This window comes from Necator americanus, chromosome I, assembly GCF_031761385.1.
Source record: "Necator americanus strain Aroian chromosome I, whole genome shotgun sequence".
Classification (NCBI taxonomy): Eukaryota; Metazoa; Nematoda; class Chromadorea; order Rhabditida; family Ancylostomatidae; genus Necator; species Necator americanus.
Genome location: NC_087371.1, coordinates 27,478,211 through 27,506,027, shown reverse-complemented (window position 1 = coordinate 27,506,027; position 27,817 = coordinate 27,478,211). Strand labels below are relative to the sequence as shown.

At 41.7% G+C, this 27,817-nt stretch overlaps 2 protein-coding genes across 2 annotated transcripts; one reads left to right on the top strand and one right to left on the bottom strand.

The window, feature by feature from the left end:
• Positions 1-2,078: 2,078 nt before the first annotated feature.
• Positions 2,079-16,023, top strand: RB195_007030 (uncharacterized protein; the record flags this gene model as incomplete). The annotated part of the gene is made up of 17 exons (XM_064180438.1): positions 2,079-2,172; positions 4,434-4,515; positions 6,063-6,171; positions 7,597-7,708; positions 7,770-7,868; positions 7,928-8,067; positions 8,497-8,600; positions 8,654-8,747; positions 8,812-9,022; positions 9,085-9,162; positions 9,213-9,334; positions 9,464-9,556; positions 11,226-11,353; positions 11,483-11,571; positions 11,651-11,743; positions 11,828-11,906; positions 15,912-16,023. 17 exons carry the CDS (start codon positions 2,079-2,081, stop codon positions 16,021-16,023), a joined length of 1,839 nt encoding a protein of 612 aa, XP_064037310.1.
• Positions 16,024-18,458: 2,435 nt separating this feature from the next.
• On the bottom strand, positions 18,459-26,386 carry RB195_007029 (uncharacterized protein; the record flags this gene model as incomplete). Its single annotated transcript, XM_064180437.1, has 11 exons — positions 18,459-18,531; positions 18,586-18,692; positions 18,791-18,920; positions 20,972-21,042; positions 21,098-21,206; positions 21,290-21,372; positions 21,442-21,636; positions 21,688-21,792; positions 25,769-25,873; positions 25,939-26,004; positions 26,246-26,386. 11 exons carry the CDS (start codon positions 26,384-26,386, stop codon positions 18,459-18,461), a joined length of 1,185 nt encoding a protein of 394 aa, XP_064037309.1.
• Positions 26,387-27,817: the final 1,431 nt, after the last annotated feature.

Sequence of the window (27,817 nt, the reverse complement as noted above, 5' to 3'; positions counted from 1 at the left end):
GAGAAAAAATCTTACTACTAACTCTTTTCTTTTCTCTTTTTTTTAGTTTTTTGAAAAGAACAACCTTATAGATTGTTTTTTCTCTTTCTTCTTCACTATTCTTTTCTCAGTAATTATTATATCATATTTCTTTAATTCATGACTACGATGATCCGTTCACTTCTACTTCGGAAAAATTCACCACGGTTCACTTCTGATTAACAAAAGTGCTTTCTTTTCTTTTTTTCGTGTTTTCATTTCCATTGTTTCTAATTTCTAGTCAACTGTTTTGGGCTGCTTCATATTCTCTTCCTTTTCTTTATCGCCTTAGTGTCTCGTGTTTTGCTAAAACTTCATACTTCATTCGTCGCTTCCCTTGTTTACGTTTTGGATCTGAGCAATCTGATTACACTTCACCTTTGTCAAAGATATCGAGTTGTTTCAAGTTTGTCATGCCTAGATGATTGATAATTTCTTGTTTGAAGTTGTCACATATGTATTTATGTTTAGAAAATGTTATAGTAGTTGGAACGTGAAGATCTACAGAATTAAATTAGCAAAACTAAAATACTACTAATTTAACAGCGTTAAAAGCTTCCATCTGACGCTTACCATTGTTGTGCAGGCACATTTTTACTTCTTCCATTCTAACTTTTAACTGGAATATCTCTTTTTCTCATGTTTTGAGTTGGCTTAAAGGCATCACCTCACAAATCTGAGGTGGTACGGATTTCAGGTGGAGTAATTGCATACGGGATAGTAGATTATAGAGATGGCGGTGATTCCGTTGATTTCTCCCTGTATCAGTGGGAACGGACAACCCGGAATGCTGTTTCTTATGATGTCCTCTATTGCAGCGCGCCTCCCTTGCGCCGCCTTCCTCCTGCGATTCGTCCGAATGGCTCTTCAACGAATATGCAGGCGAGGCGGAGTTGGGCGGGGCGCAAACGTTGCGCATTGCAACGAAAGCCGTCATAAGAAACAGCATTCCGGTGTCGTCCGTTTCCACTGATACAGGGAAAAATGGACGGAATCACTCCCCTCCCCATAATCTACTATCCCGTATAAGAATACTCCACCTGAAATCCGTACCACCTCAGATTCGTGGGGTGATGCCTTTAAGTGAATCGTTGTGGATTCAGGATAGCATTGCTATTAATTGGTAGGAAAAAACTTTCCAAAAGATCATTTACAAGAATTCGAAAAATGAAAAGAGGGTGGCTATAAAAAATAAGTTTTTGTTCTGTCATTATTTATACTGTACACGTTCGTAGACGCTGCTGCCTCGTTATCCCCTTATGTGATGATTAGATGAGCATAAATAGTTAATTAATTGATTAGCTAATAATTCCTTTAAACCGTGGCCGATCCTACATATATGTAGAGCCAGGAAGGCATGTCTAGCTGTGCTTGTTATTCTATTCTATTTTTTACTGCTAAAAAGCATCACATTCTGGATGAAGGTGGCACTCGCTTCTTTATTTGCTTCGCTTATTTTCTTCGCACAACTCCGAGAGTTCCAAATGAGTTTAGGCGAAGCACCTACCAACTCTGTGACAGTATCACGTGGCGACTTACAGCGCAATAAAAGCAGCTTGTTCTAACTCCCTTCCCCACCTCTCCAGCGAGAAGAAAGAACGGCCCGCGGCAGCATCCATTGGTTTCTGCTGGCTCACTTTAGTTGTAATATATCCGCTTGACTGACCCTGTTTTCATTTCAAGCTGAACCTCCGACCGATCCACAAAAAAACCATTGAACAATGGCTACGGCAGTGTAAGAAATGGCGTTGAGCAGCTGTCGTCAAACGAGCGCCGAGCAGTGTTCGTCGAGAATCAAGAATGGATCCCTTGTCCGTGTGATTTTTGCGCGATCCTTTTTTCAATTCCCTCCATCTCGTTTCTTTCATTTCCTGAGTACACTTTTGCTAGTTTTTCCTAAGAACTTTGACCCAATTAGGCGCTATCTTTCATCTCAAACGTGCGATTTCGCGATTTCTGCTCGTAGAAATAGTTCATTTTAGCTGCCGATGCTCTGGCTGACATCTTGACGACACATACAGACACACGCATCAGATGACACTTCCACTGACAGTCGGTTCATGATCGCCTTCCTTATTGTCGTCGCCTTACTGCTCCCAACAGCCTGCTGCACCTCATCGGCGCACAGTGTACCGTTTTTCGATCTCACTAATGGTGCGTGATTTTGTTTAGCCTAACCTCCTTCTTTTCTGTTAATCTACATTTTTCAACGTTTCATTTCCTTAAAATGGAGCCTGACCTCATTCACCATCCCATTTTGCGTGAACCGTATGCAACCGAGTTGTTTGTTTTTTCTAAGTCTTCTTTGAAATGCACGAGAGAAACGGCAAATTTCTCTCTTTGTAGTTTTCAGCTTTCCAAAGCCCCTCGAAGGATTACAATAAGTGTAAGGTCCACTATTTTTTCTTCCTTCAGATCAGCATTCCAAATCGATTGGTAGCCAAAAAAAGATGTTAGAAAATACCTACTTATATTTAATAATATTTAATTACATTTTACATTTTGTATTATTTGATACTAATATTTGCGATACTCTGTTAGGACAGGACTAGGAACGAAAACTTGACCGAACTATCTATAAGTTAATATCCATTATAATCCATCGGACCAGAGAATCTTTGCGCTTGGCGGATAGTATTATATTTGTTCGATAGGTGTGATAGTGACAGATGCCCAATTTGCTTCGGTGTGAAAAATAGAGTGTTTTAGCACCGGGAACCTCTAATGCAATTCCAGAACAACTTCAAAAGTGCCGCCTATAACAAATGTTCGTATGAGACTCACAAAACGGCACATTTCCAAAGTCCAACCACATTATGAGGCGAAAGCACGGTGTAAGTGCTAATCTCTACCGAAATGATGAGAGAAGTGCAGAATAACATCTCTAAATACGATAACATACTGTAGCTGTCAATAAAACGGAAAAATTATAGAAAAGTTATGGAACCCGATTTAACAGCGTTGATAAATGCAAATTTTGTGTTTTTGTTCTTCTCTTGTTTACTGGTAGAATGTTCCTAAGTTAACCCTTTGCATTCCGTTGTCGCCGTAAGTGCGATATTGAAAGAATGTACTGTAAATCCACTGTCGCCATAGCAGCCAGACGCTTGTTTAGCTTATTACAGTTTTTCCAAAAGAAAAAAATAAATGAAATTCGTTCGTTCCTTTCTGCACTTCACTTTTTTTTACTTCACATATTACGGAAGGAAAAAAGAGACTGAAAAAGAATGCAATAACTGTCTTTTCTGCTGTATAAAATATGTACCTTAGAACTAGGACAGTATTTATAGAAAGAAAAAGTGCCGAAGTTGCTGATATCCTATGTCCCCTGACTAGGCTGGAGTGCGGTTAAAGGCATCACCCCACGAATCTGAGGTAGTGCAGATTTCAGGAGTATTCCTATAAGGGATAGTAGATAATGGAGAGGAGGGTGATTCCGTCCATTTCTTCCTAACTGCCGCGAAAACCGGCCCAGAAGATGCGGCGCCGCACAGGGCTGGCGCGCGTCCAGTCGAACTCCTTGTAGAAAATAGTGCGCCAGAACGCTCGAAGCAGTATCTTCCGGGCCGTTTTCTACGGCAATTAGAAAGAAATGGACGGAATCACCCCTTCTCCATAATTTGCTAACCCGCATGCGAATACTCCACCTGGAATCCGTACCACCTCAGATTCGTGGAGTGATGCCTTTAAAGTAGGGAGTCGTTATTCATTGCTAAGAACCAGATTTCTGGATTTGCTTTTACTGTTGAAAATCGAGGCTGATCCTTTCATATAATAATTCTACCCAAAAACCTCACGATGAAAACGCCCACGTTGAAAACTCCAATGTAAACATATTGTTCAGATTTAAAGTAGTTCCTGATATCTCCGATGAACAGTCGACCCCACAAAAATAGCATGGAAAATATCCTTATTTTGGAAGCATCCCTTTATTCAGCGTTATTCGAGTTTGGACAATCTTATCCTAGAATTACTTCTTTTACAGCTATTTTATTTCTTCATATTTCTTCTCTACTTCCATCTTTTTTTTTGGACTTCTTAAAGTTTTGACTATTACGATATTCTAATACGATAATAAACAATAATAATAAATCCATTAAATTATAACTAACTATAAAATAACAAACAATAATAAATAAAATATATATTAGCTTGAAAGGAGTCGTATTAAATGTGAAACTGTCAAACGTTTAAATCTAAACTGTTGAAAAGCTCTTGCAAAAAATTATATTGCTAGTATTTTTTAAAATTAATTATGTAAATTAATTCAATTCAAACTTATTTGTAAGGAACTTTTTTAGGAGTATAGAACATGAAAAAAGTCACCTGTAAAATTTGCTGAGAATCTAGTTGTAGGGGAATATTAAAACCACTGGATTTGTTTTCAAAAATAGGAGTTATCGTGGTTTTTTCAGCTACGAGCCGATTGCGGTTCTCAACGGACGATTCGCTAGTGTTACTACACAGTTACGGATTGTATGTTTTGCTCGGAGGGAGGTAATTTTTGAATTTCTTGAGTGTAGCGCTGAAACAGTTCTTCGTCCCTTTTTTGCAGTTATACGTAGTTATGCGCCACATTATCTCCAAACAATTCAAATCGTTACTGCAACATTCTTCCGTTTTTGTGTGGGATAAGCGATAACTAGATTTTGGGAGTTGTCGGATCTAATGCAGCTTTAAAGGCATCACTCCACGAATCTGAAGTGGTACGGATTTCAGGTGGAGTATTCGGCGGTAAAAAACGGCCCGGAAGATGCACAAGGCTGGCGCGCTCCAGTCGAACTCCTTTTAGAAAATGGTGCGCCAGAACACCCGAAAGCCATATCTTCCAGGCTGTTTTTTTACCGCAATTAGGAAGAAATGGACGGAATCACCCCCCTGTTCATAATCTACTATCCCTCCTATCCTTATACGAATACTCCATCTGAAATCCGTACCACCTCAGATTCGTGGGGTGATGCCTTTAAATCCGCTCCACCTCAGATTCGTGGTATGCTCTCTTTAAACAGCTGCGGATGGTAAATTTTCAGTAGGATTCAACTCTTCCAATCATACGTTTTAAATCTCATAAATTCCGTTAAATCATTAAGAGACATTAGTAAGACGGATAAATAAAATATTTTCGAGATGTTACCGGTGAATGGCATCGTATCACGATTTTGACGTGATCCGGAACCTACAGCGAACACGTAGAGTTGGCACGCTGTCTTTAAACTGCATTAAACCAGTTAATGCTTGTTACGCTAAAAAAAAAAAATTGGAAATCAATTTTGAAAGAAGTTAGTACTCATGATTTCAGCGCATATTACGCGATTATCACTTGTAGTATATTTAGGATGAAATTACTTACATAAAACAATCACATATTTCTGAGAACATGCGTGTAGATAATCCTTTTTTTTCTTACAAACCCACAGCAAGTACAAAGCTGCTCTATTTCTCTTTTCTTCCTCCCCACCCCCGTTCTCGATAATGTCTTTAGGATGTTTTTCTTTTTTTCAAAACGAGAAAGATTTGATTGAACTGGTTGTCATGTGAGGATACAATGTGATTGTGGAGTTAGATGGGAGAACGATAAAGTGTCTGGCGTTAATCAATCCGCTTGGGACGCGCCATCGCGTTCACATCAACTCACAATCGTTTGGGGTTTCCCAACGCGTATCTGGCCTATAATATGACTTGCAGGGGTTGGGCAATGCATCTAGTCAAAGTTTTCATCCTCTTAGAAGAATCAGATACAAATTTATCAACCCCAGCGGTAAGTAAGGCTTGGTTGGCTCTATTGCAGTTTCGAACCATCCACCGACCGTGTAATCACAGCGTAACCTCTTACCAACTACGCTACACTGGCCCGTTTTGACATTACCAATCACATATTTCTGAGAAAACTAGAGACTCTTAGTGGAGATTCCTTTCTAACTGGCAATTTGCACAACGAATGACTAATGTCACAACCCCGCTTATTAAAGACTCTCATACATCGAAAACAAAGGGCAAGGATGTTCTTCCTTCACAGATTTCTCAGTCTCAGAATTTATGTCTAGGAACGCAGTGTTCAATGTGAGTATCGCTCCTTTGTCCATTGCATTCAAGTACGACTGGGCCACATCCAGTAACGATCGCTTGGAATGCACGAAGAAAACCACATCATTGGTCAGTCCCATAATATATATTTGACACATACCACTTACCTATCTTTGTGACTTTTTTCCCAATCCAGTAACATACAAATAGCCGTTTCTTCTTCTCCTGCAGTTACCGCCACCAATTCGAATTCATCAGCGCGAAAATAGCGGTCGTAGCGGCGCAGAACACCTGATTTTATAATCTTTTATTAGTATTTGTCATTATTTTACTTACTATTATTTCATTCGCTATTTATTACCACTATTACTCATCTATTATTTCATTCGCTATGCATTAAAACGTGTCCCAAGAATGTATTTATGCACGTTCTGTTCCTTTCTCCGTTCTCTTTCTATTATTCGTAAAATTTAGTGAATAACATAACTATGCACTTTTTTCTTAAAAATAAATTCCTATTTTATTTTCCAAGTTATTTTCGGATATGTGTTTGTGGGTTAGGAGAGATTGTATCTTGAAGGCGGCGATAGAACGGAGGCACATAAAAACATCTGTTTTGCATACTCAATCAAAAACTAAAGAGAATTAATCATTAATGTCATATACTGCGTTCAAAAAAACTTCGAACTAGAATCCCATTTTTTGTTCTTGGGAAAATCCTGCCACCAGGACACTTCTAAATCCTCTTCAACATCTTTGTTATCGATTTGCATGAACTCTAATCAAGGTTGGTATTAACTAAAAACTAACAGCTAACATTTCGGCGTTGACGCCTTCGTTAGAGCCTGAAAAAATCAAAGAAATCTGTGATTTATCCTCTCAAGCTTCTCACGCTACAGAAAGTATTCAAATGATAAACAAACTCAGAGGACAACATATCGGCTAACAATCACCTTGTCGGTTGAGTATAATAATGTAACGGACCACCACAACTATGAGTTTTTATAGAGACCTAACCGCCCTCCAAGATTAAAACCTGCACAGATCTTGACATAGGATGACATTCGGATCGAGGAGGATTTGTCCTCACCTAGAATTTTATTTTCTCGAAATCGTAGTAGAAATTAGTCCGATCAAAAATGTGTAGAGCTGGGTTTCCAGAGAAATTCGTCAGGATAGTAGTATCTGCTATATGGTTCATGAGGGAAAGCGTAAAATCAGAAAATCACTAATAGCCCTCGACCGGCATCTAATTCTAAGTCTGGGTTTTCATTCCCGCATCGTTTTTTTTTCTTTTTTGAGTTGGGCATAAGGGAATTAGGAGACGTCATTTATCTTTCAAACATTTACTTTTTTGTTATATTTGTTTCACTTTTTCTTAAAATTTGTTCTTTTCTCCCTTTCTGTTTTTTGTTTTAAACTTTCGTCAGGAGATAAGCGAAGCACTAGCTTTCGCGCAATATTCGAAAGGACTTCATACGATTAATAATGTTTCTTGGGTACCTATCCTCAAATATAATATAATAAATGCAATAATATCATAAAATATTTCAGCACTTATGTGATAACTTTATTCGCACCTTCTACCTCACTCAGACTGGTTTCGTAGTCTGTGGCACTCATGGACTTAATCCTACATGCGCGAATTTCGTTGAAGGAGAGCGGAGTGAGTGTTCGAATTCGGATCTCTCTCTTCTCTCTTTCTAACAATACTAGAATCTTCTTAGGTCCTCGTAGGATGTTTGCTGGAGACGGCCTCGCACCGCATGCTCCCGACGTCATAGCGCCGTTTTTATTTTCTGGTCGCTACTTGTACACAGCCAATGGTAGGTAAAAGAGGCCTTACGAGGTAGACGATACTAAGGAAGTACAAGAGTGATTTCAGCACCGGACTATTCGTCAACGGAACTTCTGTTGATGAGAAAGGATCCCCTCAAAGTCGGCACTTCGGATATGCTACGAACAGGAAGAGGAGAGTCGCAAACGGACGGTGCACAGTTCGTCAAACTCACAGAGAATAAAAATGTTAGTCTACCGGTTCCATTCACCTTTATGTCTACAAAATAATTTGAAAATCAGCGATAATCAGCGTGCAGAACTTCCCGATTATCTTCAAATGGCAATTCATGGACTAATTTTTGTACGCATGCTCATATTTTCTTGCCGTCACTCGTCACATATACTCGACGTGGCATATGTTCAACTATGCCGCTCAGCACGACCCTTTTACAGCAGCGCACGGTTTTTCTCTGCTCGATAGCCCCTTCCTGTTCCCTTTTCCTTGTCCCTATTGAAAATGCACTGCGTTCGCTCGGTTTCAAAACATCTGGCACCAAAATCATATTCAGATCGAGCAATCGAACGGTCTTTCGAATCCTCCAGGCGTTTCCTTAGCATTAATGTACGAGAATTAGCAAAAAAAAAGAGAAGCGAACACATGTCATTAGGTTTCAGGAAGTCCTGGCATTCTTCTCTGAACCTCCCTCAGAAAGTGAAGGCTGCGGACTGCGACGAGTTGCTCGAATTGGTCGAGTTTGCCGAGATGATACCGGCGGAACGTACGTTTCTAGCATCACGTCATTAAACAAATACATTAAAGAACGAGTTTCAGAGGAAAGCACCAACATGAGTGGACGTCTTTTGTGAAAAGCCGTCTGGATTGTGCTATCGAGGGCAAGGACCAGGACACACTCTATTTCAACCAGGTGAACGGTTAAACGATTCGAACTCACAAGTTCTGAAGACAAAGTTTCATCCAAGCATTTCTAGTTAGCTTCGGTGACTACTGGTGCTCATTTTCTGTATGGCGCCTTCCGATCCCAACTTGCTGGCCTTGGATCGTCGGCGGTGTGCGCCTATTCGCGAGCCACCGTGTCGCAGACTATGGCTAGTGCTTTTCGTAACAAAAAAGCAAATTGCCCGAGAGCAAATGACACTTACGAGCACACTTATATCCGAAACAATCCTCTAGTTCCTACTAGTAAGTGAGCAAATCTTTTCGAATAAGGGTAAGATTGTGGGGATTGATTCAAAACATTCCAGAGTTGTCCACCTCACCTTTGTTTGTACATTATGGTAGTGACCGGTTTGCTGAGATACTCATACAGGAGAATATTGTCGGTAGGTATTACGCATACATACTTAAATATCTTCTCAGAACAGCAATGCAGATTTGGCTGGTCGTCACAGTACGGTGTTCTTCATTGCCACTGATCAGGGCAAAATATTCAAAGTTATCAAGAATACAGCCGAAGCGGAGGCGCGTCACGTCTCTTCCGTCAAAGCGGTTGAGGTGAGATTTCACTCCAAAGCAGTCTTATCATAACTCCTTCTGGAATGGGGTGCTCCAAGTAATTTTCGAAGATTTTCTTGATTTTCAGAGTTTAGATAAGCGTTTTAAAGAAATGTGTTCACTCTTTAGGCGTCCTCACCAATCGTTTCTCTAACAGCACACCTCGAACGACGGCCAAATCAACAAACTACAAAGAAGCTGTTGATCCTCACTCCAACCCAGGTGCGTAGATTTTTGCTTAAGTCCCGAAAAACAAAATCCTATTAGGATCATTTACGCTTTGTTTCTTTCCCTTCTGTTCATAGAAACATACATACTTGTATCAAAACGAAGTGAAGGGCACTGCAGTTGCGTAAACAGCTGCGCTCGAAGCGGCGCGGTGAAAATAGCGTTTGGAAGTGAGGTGGGACCATTGCGAACTACAGCAATGAGCATGGGCCCGCACTCGATCTTGACTGCGAGCACAGGAGCTTACGGAACTGCACCGTAACTTATTTCCTTTTGATCTCATTATTGAACTACTATAGGTAAACTACAAGTTGATATAATTCAGTTGTCCTATTACAGCACATATCAGGCTTGTATTATAAGATTACAGCGGTTGTATGTGCGAGATTCTCGTCCAGACGGTCAAGCTGAATAATCAGCTTCCGTCAGGTTCCACGTTGCGATTTTCCTCTTAAAGGCATCACTCCACGAATCTGAGGTGGTACGGATTTCAGGTGGAGTATTCGTATACGGGATAGCAGATTATGGAGAGGAGAGTGATTCCGTCCATTTCTTCCTAATTGCCGTAAAAAAACGGCCCGGAAAATGCGGCGCGTGCACAAGACTCGCAATTGACGTAGTAGGAAACCCCAGGGAATCCGTAGAGTTCGGGTTATAGATTACCGAAGCCAGCGTGGCTCCGCTTAGCTTCCCGCTAATTGTCGTAACAACGGAAGACAGTGTTCATCCCTAAGCGGAACGCATTGCCCTAGAGCACGCGCCGCGTTCACGAATGAGCGGTTGAGGATCAGTGATACCTCCTCGCCACCATATTAAAGTAAATCGAAACCAGTGAAAAGGCCGCTGAAGGAACAGAGCGTGTACAATGGGACGTGTTCCAACGTACCTCATAGGAACAAACGCCGTTCCTACGCCACTTTTTTTTACAACGATTAAGAGAAGTTGAGCGGAGTCTCCCTCGGTTCCGTAATCGACAACAAGAACTCTGTGGGTTACTCGGAGTTTCGTTTCCCCCTCAACTTCATGCTGCCTTTAAATTGCATCACCCCACGAATCTGGCGTGGTATGAATTTTCGTTGGGGTATATCTATATCGGGTTGTGGACTATCAATAAAGAGGTGATTCCGCTCACCTCTCCCTGGACCACTGTAAACAGACGGCTCCGAAACGTTGTTTCGTACGATGTCTTCTATTGCAAGACGCCACCTGTGTGCCCCGCCCCCACCTGCGATTCGTCGAAAATCCATTCGGACGCCCCGATGCGCAATTCATTCGAAGAATCGCAGGCGTGGCGAGGCGCAGGGGTGGCGCGTTGCAATGGAGGACGTCGTAAGAAGCAGCGTTCCGGAGCCGTCTGTTACAGTGATCCAGGGAGAATCACCACTGTATTCATAGTCTACAACCCGATATAGATATACTCCAGCGAAAATCCATACCACGCCAGATTTGTTAGGTGATGTCTTTAAGTCCAAAGCGCAGTGAAGAATGAATTTGGCTGCGAAACAGGTGGTTTCACAATCAAGCAAGTCAAGTTGGAAAAAGAGGGTAGTCAAATAGTCAACTGGAAATAAAGCCCGCACAATAAATCACACACACAATCACACACCACACACACACGCGCACACACACGAGATCATGTGAACTTACTATTTTATCGGTTTAGCTAATTCTACTCCCATCGTCGATGTGTAAGCGACAGCACACCTGCACGGAATGCCTGTCCATGGGTGATCCTGAGTGCGCTTGGGTCCTGCACGGAGCTGAATGTGTAGCAGTGAGTGAGAACATCTTGTAAGTTTGTTCAAGTTTCAAGTTGTTATCCAGTCTTAGCTTTGTTTATGTTGCATGATTCATCAAAGAGTAAAAAAGGTTAAAAAGAAAACGTTTAGGTAAATTTCTCTTTATTATATCGAATTTTAGTCGACGCGAGTATTTAACTCAAGAGATTGGAAAGTGCAACCGTCAAGTTGACGAAATAACCACAACCACAGAAGACCCGCCTCAACAACGTATGCTAGCAGGAAATAAAATTTCTTTGCAATGAACAGGTTCACTCTTTCGTCGCTTCAGTGATCTTACAATTTGCAGGAAAAATGCAATGCCTGTGCGAATCGCCTACGCAGCTGCCATGCACAACAGAAGTATTTCAAAGAGAGGTGGTCACAAGTTCAGCTGAATTTCGTAAGTTCATCTGGTCACACATCAAAGAAATCTATAAAATAATTACTTGAGAGGATTTTTTATGCCCCTCAAAACCTTTTTCAGTCAGCCCTTGGACACTTTTCTTGTTCTGCACAGGCCTCGCTACTGGCGCTATGCTTAACCTGCTGCTGACAAGATCAAGGTAAGCGAAAAATATTCTTTGCAGCAAGGAAATCTTGGGAAAAACTGTTGTTTTTCTGTACCCATGGTCTGTCGGCATTCGACACGCCGCTGTGTCAGCGCGCGGCGTTACATCCTAAGTGGAGTGGCCACAGCGCGCAGTTGTCCAATTGCTCCAATCCAATTGGACAATTAGTCGGTATTACGATAGCGCTGATCTCATCACTGCTCGGGACTCTTTCTTTAGTGTTTTTGACCCTACTATACCTACAAGCCACTAAAGCACACTACTGCGCAGATTTTGTTTCCGCGGACGCGTCGCGGCAGGCCACATTGGAGCAGAGCGACCTCGGCGCAGGCTTTTACTGTTTACTATCCGCGATGGTGGGGACATGTGAAGCTTTGTCCCTGCTTCATTTTCTGTCGTTCCTTCAATGTCGTTCTTCTCAACAGTTCTGCATCACTTTTGGTACGCTAGCTATTGCTCCTTTCCAAATTTATTGCTACGTTGTTTATACGAAAGAGATGTGTTTCTTCTAAAAACTCCCGTTCTTTTCTCTTCGCGTATGCATTCAGCTTCTGTCGTCTCTTCGGAATCGTTATTCAGGTAAATATAGCTTTACTTTCGATGCATTACTTCTCTTTATTCAAGTCTATTTCTACGTTTCCTATATTTAAGAGGTATGTGTCTTGTGTAAGCCCTTACTGTTTTCTTTTCATGGCTTTACGTTTTTATCTTCTCTCGTTTCTTCAGAATCGATAAGTCTATATTCACTTCTGATTCTGTGTACTGCGAATCTGAAGAAGACAGGAGATGAAAAGCAAAGCCAAGAGAAGAAAGCAACAAAGGTTTACAGTGGAACCATACCTCCTTCGGAGTATCAACACAGCAGTAATAACCCGAGTACAGAGCAGTAGTGTTTCGAAAAAAGTCAGACTGTTTCGTAACCTACTACCGCGAAGTAGCTCATCTTTCAGTATCGTGAAGGGACCACCGAGCGAGTTGAGGTAAAGGTGATTTCACCCCGATACCAACAAGCAGATCCATTGACCGCCTGCGAACTTGCACCGTGCTCACTTGGTTTCTTCCAAATAAGCAACGTAACTTTGAGCACCTGAAGAAAGGAATAGCGTATCGGAAGTAAAGAGAGACTAATGTATGGAACGACTCTGAAGAAACGAGAGAATATAAAAACGTAAAGCCATGAAAAGAAAACAGCAGGGGCTTACACAAGAAACATACTTCTTAAATATAGGCAATGTAGAAATAGACTTGAATAAAGAGAAGTAATGCATCGAAAGTAAAGCTATATTTACCTAAACAACGACTCTGAGGAGACGACAGAAGCTGAATGCATACGCGAAGAGAAAAGGACGGGAGTTTTTAGAAGAAACACATCTCTTTCGTATAAACAACGTAGCAATAAATTTGGAAAGGAGCAATAGCTAGCGTACCAAAAGTGATGCAGAACTGTTGAGAAGAACGACATTGAAGAAACGACAGAAAATGAAGCAGGGACAAAGCTTTACATGTCCTCACCTTTACGGATGGTAAACAGTAAAAGCATACGCCGAGGTCGCTCTGCTCCAATGTGGCCTGCCGCGACGCGTCCGCGGAAACAAAACCTGCGCAGAAGTGTGCTTTAGTGGCTTGTAGATATAGTAGAGTGAAAACCACATGAAGCTTGGTGCAGTCGCGTAAACGGCTGCGCTCTATACGGCAGGCTCTATATGGTGGGGCTAGCGCCTGGGGTCGAGGTGGGACCACAACTACCTTCACTCTCAATGCAGCGAGAAATGTTTACATAACTGCGTCAAGTTTCAGGTCGTCTTAGCCTGACAATATTAGTTTGTAACGATTAAATTTCTATCATAAATAATCTCATAGTTGATCGTCGCAGGAATAGTATTCATATATAACGTGGGGAAATTGTCGCTGGAATTTCACAACTGAAAATTAGGGAAGATGACCTGACAGCGAAACGAGGACTATCCCTAACATAAACGGATTTTGGGATAACTGTGAAAACCGCTAATCATGCACACCTACACGAAGAATCCGACTGAAGAGCCCTAATATGGTAACAAACTATTGAACTAACGAGGAAGGATTTGTCTAAGATTGGGTAGTTCTAGTCATGTACAATGAGAAAGTGCTAGAAAATGTGAACAAAAAAGAGTCATGAGGCGCCTGTCGGAGCCGTCGTCATACAAAAAAAAGCATGTTTGACGGCTACTGTGCGAAATCGTTGAGAATTAGATGTAAAAGTAAGGGGAATTATCGGATCACCCCGCTGAAACTTAGTCACATTTCCAAGAATGTGAATGTCTTTAAAGGCTGGTAATAAGACATTATTGAGGGCATTACGCAGAGTGAGTGCAACCGCAACGGAAGAGATTCTCTGCCCAGAACTGTAACATAAAACGAGCACAATGTTACTTACCAATTTCTCAGCGTTGATTCCTGCTGAAGTGGGCAGTGACGGTGTCCTCCATACCTGCCGTTGCAGATCATCCTCTTCCAGCTTCCTAGTGCTGCCTTTATAGATGTTTCCTCTCGATCATCCCCTCCTGTAAAAATACAGTGTCACTACACCGATTGATTGAACGTTTATCTGTGGAATCCTCAAGTTACAGTGGGGTCGAAAAGAACCGAAGCCTGGTGCAACTACGAAAACGGGTACGTTCGAAGTGGCGCGGTAAAATTAACGGTTGCGATCAAGGAAAGATCCTTAATCATCTTTGAAGTCCGGTCGATAAGGTCCCAACTCGATCGGAACCGCTAGCTTCACGTTTCCTTGAGTGCAGTCGCTTACGCAGTTGCAGCAAGTTTCAGGTCTTTCTGTCCTAACTGTACCAATTCATTTACAGTAGAAACTGGAAGATGACATTGAGCACTACTGTAAAATCTGACTTGAAAGAAAGAACGCATTTGGATTTGACATGATCACACAACAACACTCTATCTTGTTCTCAGTGTTCAGGCAGTTGATTTTGCTGCACATCGCTTTAGAAAACCAAAACGATAACAAGGGATGTGAAAAAGATTGAAAGAACAAAGCTTCCTAGCATATCACACACATACAGGGGATAGTCAGCAAATGGAAACCCTCAAAAACATACTGGACGCACATCTCAGTCATTCAACGAGCAGTATCCAAATAATATTTCAGATGCAGAAAAAGATCAAATCAAAAGGAAGATATTTGATCTTTCTAAGTATCGACATTATATGTACCATGACGTATGACTGTTGACCGTATGACACGTTCCTGCTTCAGCGCTCAGAATAGCTGGGGCCCGTATGTGTTCCCGAACATGAGCGGAGCAGCATTGTAGTCGGGTCAAAACAAATGAACCACAGTGCAGTTGCGTAAGCCGTTGCGCTCGAAGCGGCAGGGTAGAGATAGCGGTTGGAACCGAGGTGGGACCCTCGCGAACAGCAGCAATGAACGGCAGCAAGCGCCCTCACTCTATCCTAACCGCTGCTCCACTACCGCACCACTTCAAGCGCAACCGCTTACGCAACTGAACCATGCTTCATGTTGTTTTGACCCTACTGTACAAGCTTTTAACAATAGTTGGCTTGAAACGACATGAAGCACGGACAGTTGCGCAAGCGATGAGGTGGAGATAGCAGTTGGAATCAAGGTGGGAGCATGGCGAACTGTATAGGTGGGTGGCGGTGGCGAGGATCCTTACACGATATCAACCGCTACTCCGCTTCGAGCACAGCTGCTTGCGCAAATGTCGGTGCTTCATGTCGTTTTGACCCGACTACACGGTAGGGTCAAAACGGCATAACGCATGATGCAGCTACGGAAGCGGTGCGGTAGAGTGTAGCGGCTAGCATCGAGAGAGGACCTTTGCTAGAACCATTCCTCGTTGCAGTTTACGATACTCCCACCTCGATCCTAACCGCTACGTTTCACCGCACCGCTTCGAGCGCAGCCGCCTCCGTAACTGCACCGTTCTTCATGTCGTTTTGACACCACTGTATGTTAGTTTTAAGAACTCTTTGTTGCAGGGCACCGACGAAGAAGGCATCGATGTCTCCGCCTCGAATTGAGGCCTACGCCAGTATGCCGAATTCCCACCTATCAAACAGCATGCATTCCAGTATCCAGACTTACTGCTGAACAGAAGTGTACAACTGGTATCAGAGGAGATTTCACCAGGCAACTTTCTTCGTGTCTCTACCAACACTCAGGCAACTTCGTTATCCGTGTGTTGTTGCCAGCTCGTTTACTTTCCACAATGCATTTCATTCCTATGCCTCTCGGTTTCACAACACGTACCTGAGAGTTTAGATTTCGGCTGGTTATTTGCCTTTAGTCATTTCCTCTCAATTGTGTACAGCTATATGTCATGTCATTCATACACCAAAGCTTGCGTCAGTGGCGGTCTCAGAGATTTAACCGGACGCAGTGTAGATAGGACGACGAAATAAGGACATTCTATCTAATTCTCAGAAAGACAAAAAAGCCATAACAATTACTAAACACTTTCAAATCCAATAAGTTTAAGAAAATAATAATAACAAATGAGACAAACATAAGAAACGTGGCCTAAAGGCAGCGTTCATGAAAGTTTTCGATGTTGAGTACTACTATACAGCAGGTGAAGTTCGAGACGTGTTTTGCAAATAGTACAGCAAAAAAAGCAAGAAAGAAAACATCACACAAATCCAGGAGTCAAAGGACTGGATTGGTCAAGGACATCGGTTTGCTCGATGGAGTAACTTTTTACGTCACTGGAACGAAAGTACCTCAATGTAGAAGGGAATTTTTCGAATTTTCACAGCAAACGGTAGCTCTTACTTTGTGTTTTCATTTTTTTACTTCATTCCAGCCATTACGCAGTCATTACGATCTTTGAAAATTTCTTCCAGAATTCTGCCGAGTACTGGGATGAATCCAACATCGAGCATTTTTTTGAACACTGTCTTTGAAAAATCTTTCTATTTGTAGTGAAGTTCTTGAATCTTTCTAAAATTCATAAACTGGCCTATATCTGCTGAACTTCAGCACATATGACCGCCACTGGTTCTTGACATATAGTTTTCTGCATGGTATATGAAATACGTGTTAAATAAAGTCGTTATACAAAGTACTGCTCTGTCCTAACCATAAGCATTTGACAACACATATGGTACATCACATCAGGAGTGCTCAAGGTTCACGTCACATCGTGCATGGACAGAACGCAGGAAATAGCATGTTGCGTCAGAGTAATGGGCCTCTGGAATGGTAACCCTGTTTATTTTCTTTTCTACCCTAAGCAGATTTTGGATGCTCTGAATGCTAACATTAGATGTAGCATTTGATGTGTTTTAATTTGGCAATCTTAAATTCAATTAAGTCAATCAAATTTTCAAAATTTGGCAAACTGCAAAGCAGACCGCTCGGAGAGGGTCCGGAGCGGTCAAAAATTGCGTTGCTTCAGTGCGACCGCTCGTACAACTACACCGTACTTCATGTCGTTTGACTCAACCACAAGTCGCCTTCTCCTTAAATACCTTGCATTAGAAAACATCCTGCGATGTTGTTCACTTCATATCTTTACTGCTCTTCATCATATTTGCCTAGATTACGAGAAGTCAATTTGTCCACAGTGGGTTAAAGGAATTTGATTAACAATGTGATATAGCATAAGCGATTACGTTCGGATAGGATCTTCACACCTAGCAAGTGACTCGAGTGAGCGGAGTTGAGCAAGAGATTCCTATACGAGGAAATGAACTGTTGACCTGGCAGTAACAAAATGGAACACACTATTGAAATGGCGAATTTGTAGCCTGACTGAGGCCACGTTTTTATCTCCAGCAACACTCTCCGACAGTGATAGTAAAGATAGAGGATAAAATCACAGGACATGGATCCACCTATATTTCATAGTCTCTGCTCTGTAATTCCATGTGTACTTCATGGAATGAGTTTGTAAAAAAAAATAGCGATACAAACGGAGACCCCATAAACCAATCAGAATCAATAGAAAAAGCTAAACGGTTTCATATTAATCTTTTTTACTTTCAAAGACATAGTATTTAACAATGATGGAAAGCAGGAAGTGAAAACATCTAAACATTATGGAAATCAAACGTTTCTAACGAGACCGAGTAAAATAAAAAGGTGGTAGTAGTATGGAATGAAAAAAGTTTTTTTGTGATATGATCTACTGAAGTTAACCTACTGAGAGTACAAATGTTGCAAGAACTGAAGTTTGAAATTTAGAATTTAATGTTTCCTCCTCTATAAAAATAACATAAATCTTCACAACCGTAACCCACCCTGGGGAAATATAAGGACCACATTGGGTAGTTCTTAGAAATCTGATAAAAAAAACATTCCTCAAGTGCTACGTTAGAAACAGAACTTCCACAGTAATTGTAATCTGAACGAAATGAATGCTAAATGACCTGAGGCCTAGACATCTACAAAAATTAATAGTCTAGAAGCTGGGCAAGAGTTTGAGCAAATCATCCAAGAGGTAAAAAGTATACAAAAACAATAACAAATGACGCAGAAAAGATGGCCTAGCTCAATGAATCAATCATCAGCCACGTTGGTTACTATCATGACGACTTTGCATTCATTTGTTTCACCATCTGTTTCAACCAGAACACCTTGCGGTTGGCATCCCTTGTTCTGAATTAGGAAGAAATCTTTCAATGTTGTAAATACTAGAGAATAATAGTAAACCTGCTAGCTTGTGCAAAACTTTTCTCTTCTGTAGATCCACCGCTGCGATCTCCTGCACACCATTCACCGTTTTCTTTCCACGAACAACCACCATCTTCATACACCTCCTAAACTTCTACGGCTACCAAAAACAAGTGACAGAACTACATTTTAACGTTCATTGTTACGACTTATGAATAAGATAAGAAGAGTAATAAGTCAAAACCTTCTTCCATATCGGCACGACACGTTTTAGCTCATCGATTGCCATCTCGGTAGCGTGAATTGCGTCTTTACGATGTGGTGAAGCGGTGGCAATTATCACCGACGTTTCACCGACAGCCACTTCACCAATTCTTAAACAAATCAGTTGTTCACACATTCCACAGACATTGTCCACATAACCGTAGATAGTGATATCTGAACAGTTGAGGCAAAATATATCTATTACGTTGGTATTTCTTTTTCTTCCTACTCGCTTAGTGGTAATTTTGAGTTTTCGAAATTTTTTTTTCCACCACACTCGATCTTAAAAACATTGCTGCACACTGTTCTCTTAATAACCAGATTTTTCTTTCTTATACGTCGGCTACTTTTCTTTTACTGCATCATTTTTCCTGAATGCGTAAAGCTTCAACTTAAAGCGTAGCGGTTTACTCGATTAAAGGCATCACTCCACGAATCAAAAGTGGTATGGGTTTCAGGTGGAGTATTCGTATACGGCATAGTAGATTATGGAGAAGAGAGGAGAGGGGGGAGGGGGTGGTTCCGTCCATTTCTTCCTAATTGCCGTTAAAAAAGGCACGGTTTTCTGCACCAATTCCATGTGCAGCTCCATAGTCAAGATCTTTTGTTAGCGCTCCGCAGCAATGCTGAAGCCGTGTATATCCACTGCGTCCATAGCGGTCGTCCAAAAAGCTGTTAAAGGCATCACCCCACGAATCTGAAGTGGTGCAGATTTCAGGTGGAGTATTCGTATACAGGATGGGAGACTACGGAGAGGGGGGTGATTCCGTCCATTTCTTCCTAATTGCCGTAAAAAACGGCCGGAAGATACGGCTTCGGGTGTTCTGGCGCGCTATTTTCTCCAAGGAGTTCGACTGAGCGCGCCAGCCTTGTGCGGCACCGCATCTTACAAGCCGTTTTCTACGGCAATTAGGAAGAAATGGACGGAATCACCTCCCTCTTCGTAGTCTCCCATCCCGTATACGAATACTCCACCTGAAATCTGCACCACCTCAGATTCGTGGGGTGATGCCTTTAAGCTCCCGTGTAGTTCGTTGGAACTACAACCCGCCTTCGCACGTTCACTCTGTTTTTGGATCATGACTGACTCGTCTCTGAAGAATGCTGGCTATTGTTGCAAGGCAAACAACTTACAGCCAAAATGTTTTTATATACATGCTCTTTCAAACTCGTTCTAGTCAGATTAGTGACTTTCAGATTTACTCTATTCTCTTCACTTTCATTTAGTTCAACATATTCGACTTTCCTCTTGTTCACGCAATCTTAGTGGGTCATTGCACTTCTTTAAAACAATATTCCATTATGGAAATTTGAAAATAACCGAGATCTTAAAACGTTTCGTGCTAGAAAAACCACGTGCTGTATTTCGCATGGATCATTTCCACTAAGCTTGTGATTACCTCAAGATGCTTCTAAAACAAATCAATACTTTCAGAAAATCTTCAGAGTTCTGTTCTACTTTCGCGAGTGTTTGAAGCACTCTCTTTATGGCCTGCTATCAATTACCCTGTGCTTTAATTGCTAGAAATTAATAGATGACCAGAATAGTGAAGTTCAAGGAACTTCATGGACTCCACAGACCTTATAGGGGTAGAGTATCACGAACTGACGATTTTTGGGTTTCTGTGGGCAAATATAGACTTCGGGGTGTAGATTACGAGTACGAGCGTAGCCCCACTCAATTCCAGAATGATTAGGCGGAATTTAACGGAACCACTCTCATATTCTAACCCTCTGTAGCCGGAGAATGACCTGCAAACCCACCACCCCTTATGCTTTGAAGGCCCAGTCTTGTTGTGTAAAATTTAGGTGAAATTCTAGTCAGCTCGGTTCCATCTTGTTTTTGTTTTATGACACACTTGTATGTGTTTTCAATAAATAAATAAATATTCGTAGCCTACACTCAGTAACTCAATCTTTGCCTGGAGAAACCTGAATATCATCAGCTTCGTGATACGTTGCCTTTGAAAACTGAGTTGTTCTTGCGTACAGCAATTCTAATCAAACCTCCTACCCACTGCTTTGAATTATATACCTGAAGAAGCACATATTCCGCCTGCATGCTTCTCTCTAAACCAGCCGAAAAAGCCACTGAAGAATTTAGGAGAATGAAATCAATTTTTTTAAAACAATCTACGTAACAAAGCTTAAAGCAAAATACCTATGCCAAATGACGATGCGTTCAACTGAAGGAAATTTGCTACGAATTAGGCCGCAAAGTCTACGCAGCTCCTGAGCAATATAAATAATTAATGAAAATAAACAGTGAGATGGAAAAAAAACAAACTTTGTAAGCCATTTCGTCGTAGCTCTCATAGTCTAGTCGTGTGACCCTTCTGCCAGCAAATGTGTCACGAGTTGTACCCACAAATACAGATGTTGCTCCACATGACGGACTAAAACGACGGTCAGGTGATAGAATATTGTTGGAAGTCATAAAAATGCAAAAAAAAAAAAGAATGAGTGAAGAATATGATGCCTGCTGATCAACTTCACTGCTTCATCAACATTCAGAGGTTCGTAGCAGATGCGAATAACATCATCAGAAAAAGAGTGGATCAGCTGCAAATTACATAAAAGAAACAGGCAACAACTGGTATTTAGAGAGAAAAGGAAGGAAAGACAACTGACAGACAACATGAACTCTGGATCGGCATGATCGGTGTCAGAAGTCACGTCTAGAAAAGAAATGCGGCGATCTTCTCTTGCAATAGCTAGCGCTCTCTGCAGATGCTGTTGATATGCCGGCCACACCACCTCTTCAAAGTAACCAGGAACGTCCGGAGGATCATATTTCCGTTTCACACGACGGCGACGACATGTATCCTGTCATAGTAAGTATTCTTCTTAAAAAGAACAAGAACATGAAGTAGCTACCTGATCTAAGGTGAGAAAAACAACACGGTCGCAAAGTTCGATGACGTCCGTCCATTCCGTCAACATGTTCCCTTCCACAATAACGTAGTCGTAAGAGAGTGAACCCTAGAAATGATCACACAATGAAAGGGGAAAAAAGGAAAGAGATTTAGCAACCTCATTTGTTCGGAAGTGTTCCTAAAGGTTTATTCCTTAGCTGAAATAAAGGCGACTTTATAATCCTAGAAACCTTGGTTCAAACCAAGTTCGAAGTTTTCTCTTCATACATGTGATAATCTGAGCCGGGGCTCCGACCCGCTTCACTTTTGAACGGTTGGCGAAGGAATCGTCATCACCTGACCTGCACCGCATGAGCTATAAATATGGTCAAAACGACACGAAGAACAGTGCAGTTGCATAAACAACTATGCTCGAAGCGATGCTGCAGTTTGCACCACCTGAATTCAAACCGCAACCTTCACCGCGTCGCTTGAAGCCAGCCGCTTATGTAACTGGACCGTGCTTCACGTTGCTTTGACCCGACTATAGACCCCTTCACCCAAGGAGGGTCTGGCCCCTCCCTATCGAACCTATGCTTCACTTAAAATTCATCCGTGATTGTTTTATAATGTATTTTAATGCGTTGTGCAATGTAAGTGAAAATGGTAAAAGAAAAAAAGGAAAGTAGAAAAGCGAGATATTATTACGAAAAGGATATTGAAATAGCACAATTGATAAGTACAATTAAGGAAAATAATACGTGCACAATTAATAAGTGTAATAAGTAAAGTGGAAATAATCAACGCCAATTATTTTTGTTACTATTACGCGTTTGACTTCAATCGTTTGAGATTGGAATATGCAGCGTAGAGTGAAAGGTGGAGCCAGCCAATGTATCTGAAATCTGCACCACCTCAGATTCGTGGGGTGATGCCTTTAAAATGCTGCCGCAGCTTAGACTAACTAGGTCTTTCATCTATTGGATACCAGATTTGTCTGGGAAGATGAAAACTAATACGACACTAATGCGATTCGTTTGATACTGATGGACAGGAGAGTGATTCCGTCCATTTCTTCCTAATTTCCATAAAAAACGGCTTGTAAGATGCGGTGCCGCACAAGGCTGGCGCGCTCAGTATATCGCCCTATAATAGATATATATACTCCTTGGAGAAAATAGCGCGCCAGAACGCCCAATGCCGTATCTTCCGGCCGTTTTTTACCGCAATTAGGAAGAAATGGACGGAATCACCCCCGCCTCTTCATAATCTACTATCCCGTATACGAATACTCCACCTGAAATCCGCACCACCTCAGATTCGTGGAGTGATGCCTTTAAGCAATCGCACAAGGTTTCAGCTCGTCGTTGTCTGGACTATGTCACCGCCCTACATTCGACAACTAATAAGACTAAGACGAACATCATTTTCAACATTCGCGTGAACCATTCTTGGAACCACTGTGCACAATTGTCCGCTTCAGTCATGAGCGTAAACAAAGCAGATTATCTTTAACACATCCATGACTTAAAACTTCAAATCATCACATTAGCAAGCTTAAAAATTTACTATTATCTTTATTTATTATTTCTACTATTATCTACTTCTTATACTTATATATCATTTCATTTTTATATTACTTGTTATTGTTCAGTATTTTCAGAATTACCGACGACGACTTAACCCACATCGTTTTTAATTACTGGACATGAAAGTAATTACGAAAATTAAAGTAGTCAGCAATTTTGCGGCTCAAGACACTCACAAATGCGACCAATCTAAAAAAAAGATCTCCAAAATCTCGTACAGTCGAGTCAAAACGACATGAAGCTGGTGCATTTGCGTGGAAACGGCTATGTGGAGGCAGCGGTTGGAACCGAGGTTGGGCCATCGCAAAATGCAGCGATCGGTGGAGCAAGCAGGGGTCCCAGAGCGCTCGTAACCTCTACGCTCAACCGCACAGTCTCCAGGGAAGCCGCGTACGCAACTGCACCGTGCTTCATGTCGTTTTGACAATACTGTACTCAGTAGTGACAAAAGGAACTGTTCACGGATATATCTCAAGGCATCGCTATTCTTTGTTTAATGATTGTTTTTATGACATAACTAGAGGACAAAGATGTAGATCCAACAGTGAAAGTAACCCCATTTCGGAAACCTACTTTACCATTTAATGCTCCGTTAAAATAGCTTCCCTTCTTCCCTTGAAAGTAAACACAATTTCATAGTTAACTGACTAAGTCTAACCATGTAACTTCAAGTAAAAACTCGGGAAAAAAACTAAAAGTGACGAGTTTGGCGCCACCACAAAAGTACAGTAGTTTATTTCTTGATAGTTGGCTACTACGTGTACACAAAAATAACCATGATTTGATAAGTGTCGGTAACAGCGGTCTTGACACCGACGTGTTCTGGAACGTGCGCACCCTTCCCGGACTTGATTTAGATTTACTTGATGACACTGATCTCTCTTCTGCAGAAGGTAAAGTCGGTAAAAACGACATGAAACACGAACACGAATGTAGTTGCTGTGCATTTGCGTATGCGCTCGAAACGGCGCGGTGGAGACAGCAGTTAGAACCGAGCTGGGACCGTCGCAAACTGCAGCGATAGGTGCTGCCGGCAAGCATTTCACCACGCTCCTCGCCGCTACGCTCCGCCGAAGCCATCGAAAGAAGCCGCGTACGCAACTGCGTACGTACCTCATATCGTTTTGACCCTACTATAAGTCTGTTGGGTTGCAATATGAAGAAATATGCAAGAAAAAAATGTTGGTGAAAAAGATGTAGTAAGCATTGCTGGGGTAGGCATCGCTAGCTATCCGCAGCCTCCGCGACAACCTTTGCTTAGGGGGAACGACTAGCAACGACAACCGTTAACTGCGCTGCGCAGCAGTTAATAGTATCAGTAGAGCTTTGCGCTTCGTTTACCTTATGTTCCTCCCATCACATCGTCCATCTTCGACCCTCATCGTCTAATGAGGTGCGAAACATTCTTCGCAGGGGCATTCTAGCTCTAGTACTGCTTTTTTACAAGCATCGATCGCCTACGTTTAAAGATACATCTAACGATTGCACAGGAAATTCCAGAAATAGAAAACAATAGTGTTTTATTTACGTAAAAAAAATAAATAGGAACTTTTACACACTATCGCAGTCTCTTATGTGTTTTATGTGCATTAAATATTCAGTATAAATACAAATATATATCTATATCTTCTATATAGTTTTCCACTCACAAATCTACGTCCAAGTTCTCGTTTTTACACTTTTTAACTTTTATTTTGCAAGGTTTTCCGCTTCATTTATGTTTCCTGATGTTGTTTTGTTCTTGTACAAATCTTCTACGTTTTTCTTTATTTTTAGCATTTTAATTCTCTACTTTCTTTTCCACTTTTTACGTTGCTACGTTGGTGCCTTTTTATTCTTCGTACTTTCATAGAAGTCAACTATATTAAATTATTGAAATACTAACACTGCAAATGATCTCACTGACGTGGAGATGGATAGGCGTGGCTTACAGAGCACAGCTAGCCAGCTAGATATGCCTGCTCTACTTACCGACAGCCTCTTCTGCAGCCAATTATTCAGCTGCACTTAATCGGCTGGGCCGGGTGTAGCGTAGCGGTTAGAGGTCCCGCTACCTGCACTATCGATCGGAGGTTCGAATCCGCCCTAATGCTCACCAATCCTTTCATTCCTCTGGGGTCGATAAGTTGGTACCAGACTTGTCTGGGAGGATAAAAACACTGACTTGACACATCAGCTAGCCACCGAAAGTCATTGTATGGGCCAGTTACACGTTCACGTAAACCTCAAACGATTCTGAATTGAACTGAGAGCATAGCTGAGCTGAGCATGGGCTAGGGGAAGCATCCCAAGTGGATTGACCAACGTTATAATGGTACTTAACGACCGCCCCCTCCCCACCCTTCACGTTGCTGGGAATTTTTTTTTCTTGTCAAAACAGTTCCAAAAACACTGAAGAATGCAATGCACGAGCTGATTTGCAGCTAGTTAACGTCAGGCTACAGAAACGCCGAAACCTGAGCTGCCTTTAGAAACGGCATTTATGGATAATGCATAAAAACAGATGTAACTCACCGCTTTAATAGCGAGAATCATTTTTTCGTGGTTTACGGCCGACTTCGCATCGTAATTGTAGAAGAAACTGGGGCTGCTTCCATTTCTCCTATAGGACTTTTCAACCTTAATTCATAACGACAAATCTAACTTTTGTCACAACAATGGACTCAATTATCAAGATATTGTACCTTCTCTTTTGTGTAGAAGTATTCATCTTGATGTACAACCGTTACAGTAGCGCCTTCTTCCATGAACTAAAAAATCTACCAATATATAGTCGGGTCAAAATAACATGAAGCTAGGTGAAGATGCGTAAGCGGCTGCGCTCAAAGCGGCCCGGTGGAGCTAGCGGTTATTATCAAGGAGGACCCCTGCTAATACCACTCATCGCTCCAGCCCGCGATGAGTGGTACGCTCTGCTGCACCGCCTCGAGCGCAACCGCTTATGCAAGCCGAGCTTCATGTGTTGTTTTGACCCGACTGTATTATACGCACCATACTGGTCAAGATTTTAGCAATAGTGGTCTTCCCTGAATTGGTGCAGCCCGCAATCGCGAGCACACGTCCTGAAATGGGCTCATCCGCCAGGACAAGGATGTCTTCATCTCCATTCACCGATCCATTGGGGAATGACATTCCCCAAAATAGACTATTTCCTTGAAGTAGAAAGCGAATAAATAATAGAAAAAAGCCAGGATAGATAAGTTGACTACAGTAAGAGGGATAGAGTAGAAAATGTTGACAACGCCTAAAAGTTGGAACGAAACAAGGTGAAAATAAGTTCAGATAAGCTACGATAAATCTGGCGTGTTTCTGAAGAAAATGAAGTTATTGAAGACCGCATGCGCATGGAGTAGTAAGAGTAGACACTAATCAACAAAAGCCATAACAGATTCTCAAAAGAACAACAGCCAACAGACAACAATTACGAAACGTAGAATCTAGTGGCGGCAAAAGCTCAAAGATGAAAACAAGCTTTGAGGACTATCAATTTAGTTTAATAAGGGCGCCATCTGTGTTGCTGCAATCATTCTGGCCGTACGTGTGGACCATGCTGTATATATGATAAAGGTTATCTCACTCACTCACTTATCCTGTCTCTACCATAATATTACATCTAAATTTATAGATCTTTTGAAGATAGGATTCATTCTCCGCGAGGCTGCCCGCCGAGTTCAGAGCCGCGCGCTTTGGCGGCTCTGCGGTTATTGACTGTTCACAACAATGCGCTCAATAACCCCCTAAACCGCAGAGCTGCCAAACCGCGCGTTCGTGCAGCTCTCAACTCTGCGGGCAGCCTGAGGCTGCTCATTCATTACTGCCGAAATCGTGCAATTTTTACACCCCAAAAAAAGATGCTGAACGCATACCTTATTATAGACTGCTGTGTAGAATGGTGTCTTTGTCAGTTTCCTAGTCATGTAGTAGCTTAACCTGCTCCCCAAGCGAAGCATTGGAGATTGCTTGGAATCGAGATGGACAATTGCAAACGGCACCAGCAAAGATGGGTCCTCACTTGATTCTAGCCGCTACGCTCCATCGAACCGCTTCGAGCGCAGCCGCTTACGCAACTGCACCGTATTTGATGTCGTTTTTTTTTGTCGTTCATGGACTTACTATACTTTGAATGAATATGAATATGGATGAATACTTTGACAGAAGGTTAACCTACAAGCTCACGAATCATGGAGATCTTTTATATTGTTAGTTCATCAGATGAGAATAGCACTTATATTTAATCCATCAGGCAAAAGAACTGGAATAACCGCACACTCTACAAGAAACATCAAGTCGATGGGGAAATATATCAGTTAACTTAACACCAATACATATCGTAATTCCATAGAAAGATTTTGAAAAAAAAATAATAGAAACTAGGCAAGTGAATGATTGAATGTCAAAAACTTATCTAGAGACAAATAACGAAAATAAACAGAAAGAAGAAAACAAAACCGAGTAAGAACACTGTTGTAGTGAATTTCTAAAGTTTCTAATAGGCATACCGATGCGGCCAAAGCAGTTACCAAAATCAAAGGTATCACAAGGGAATTTTTTATTTACTCTTCA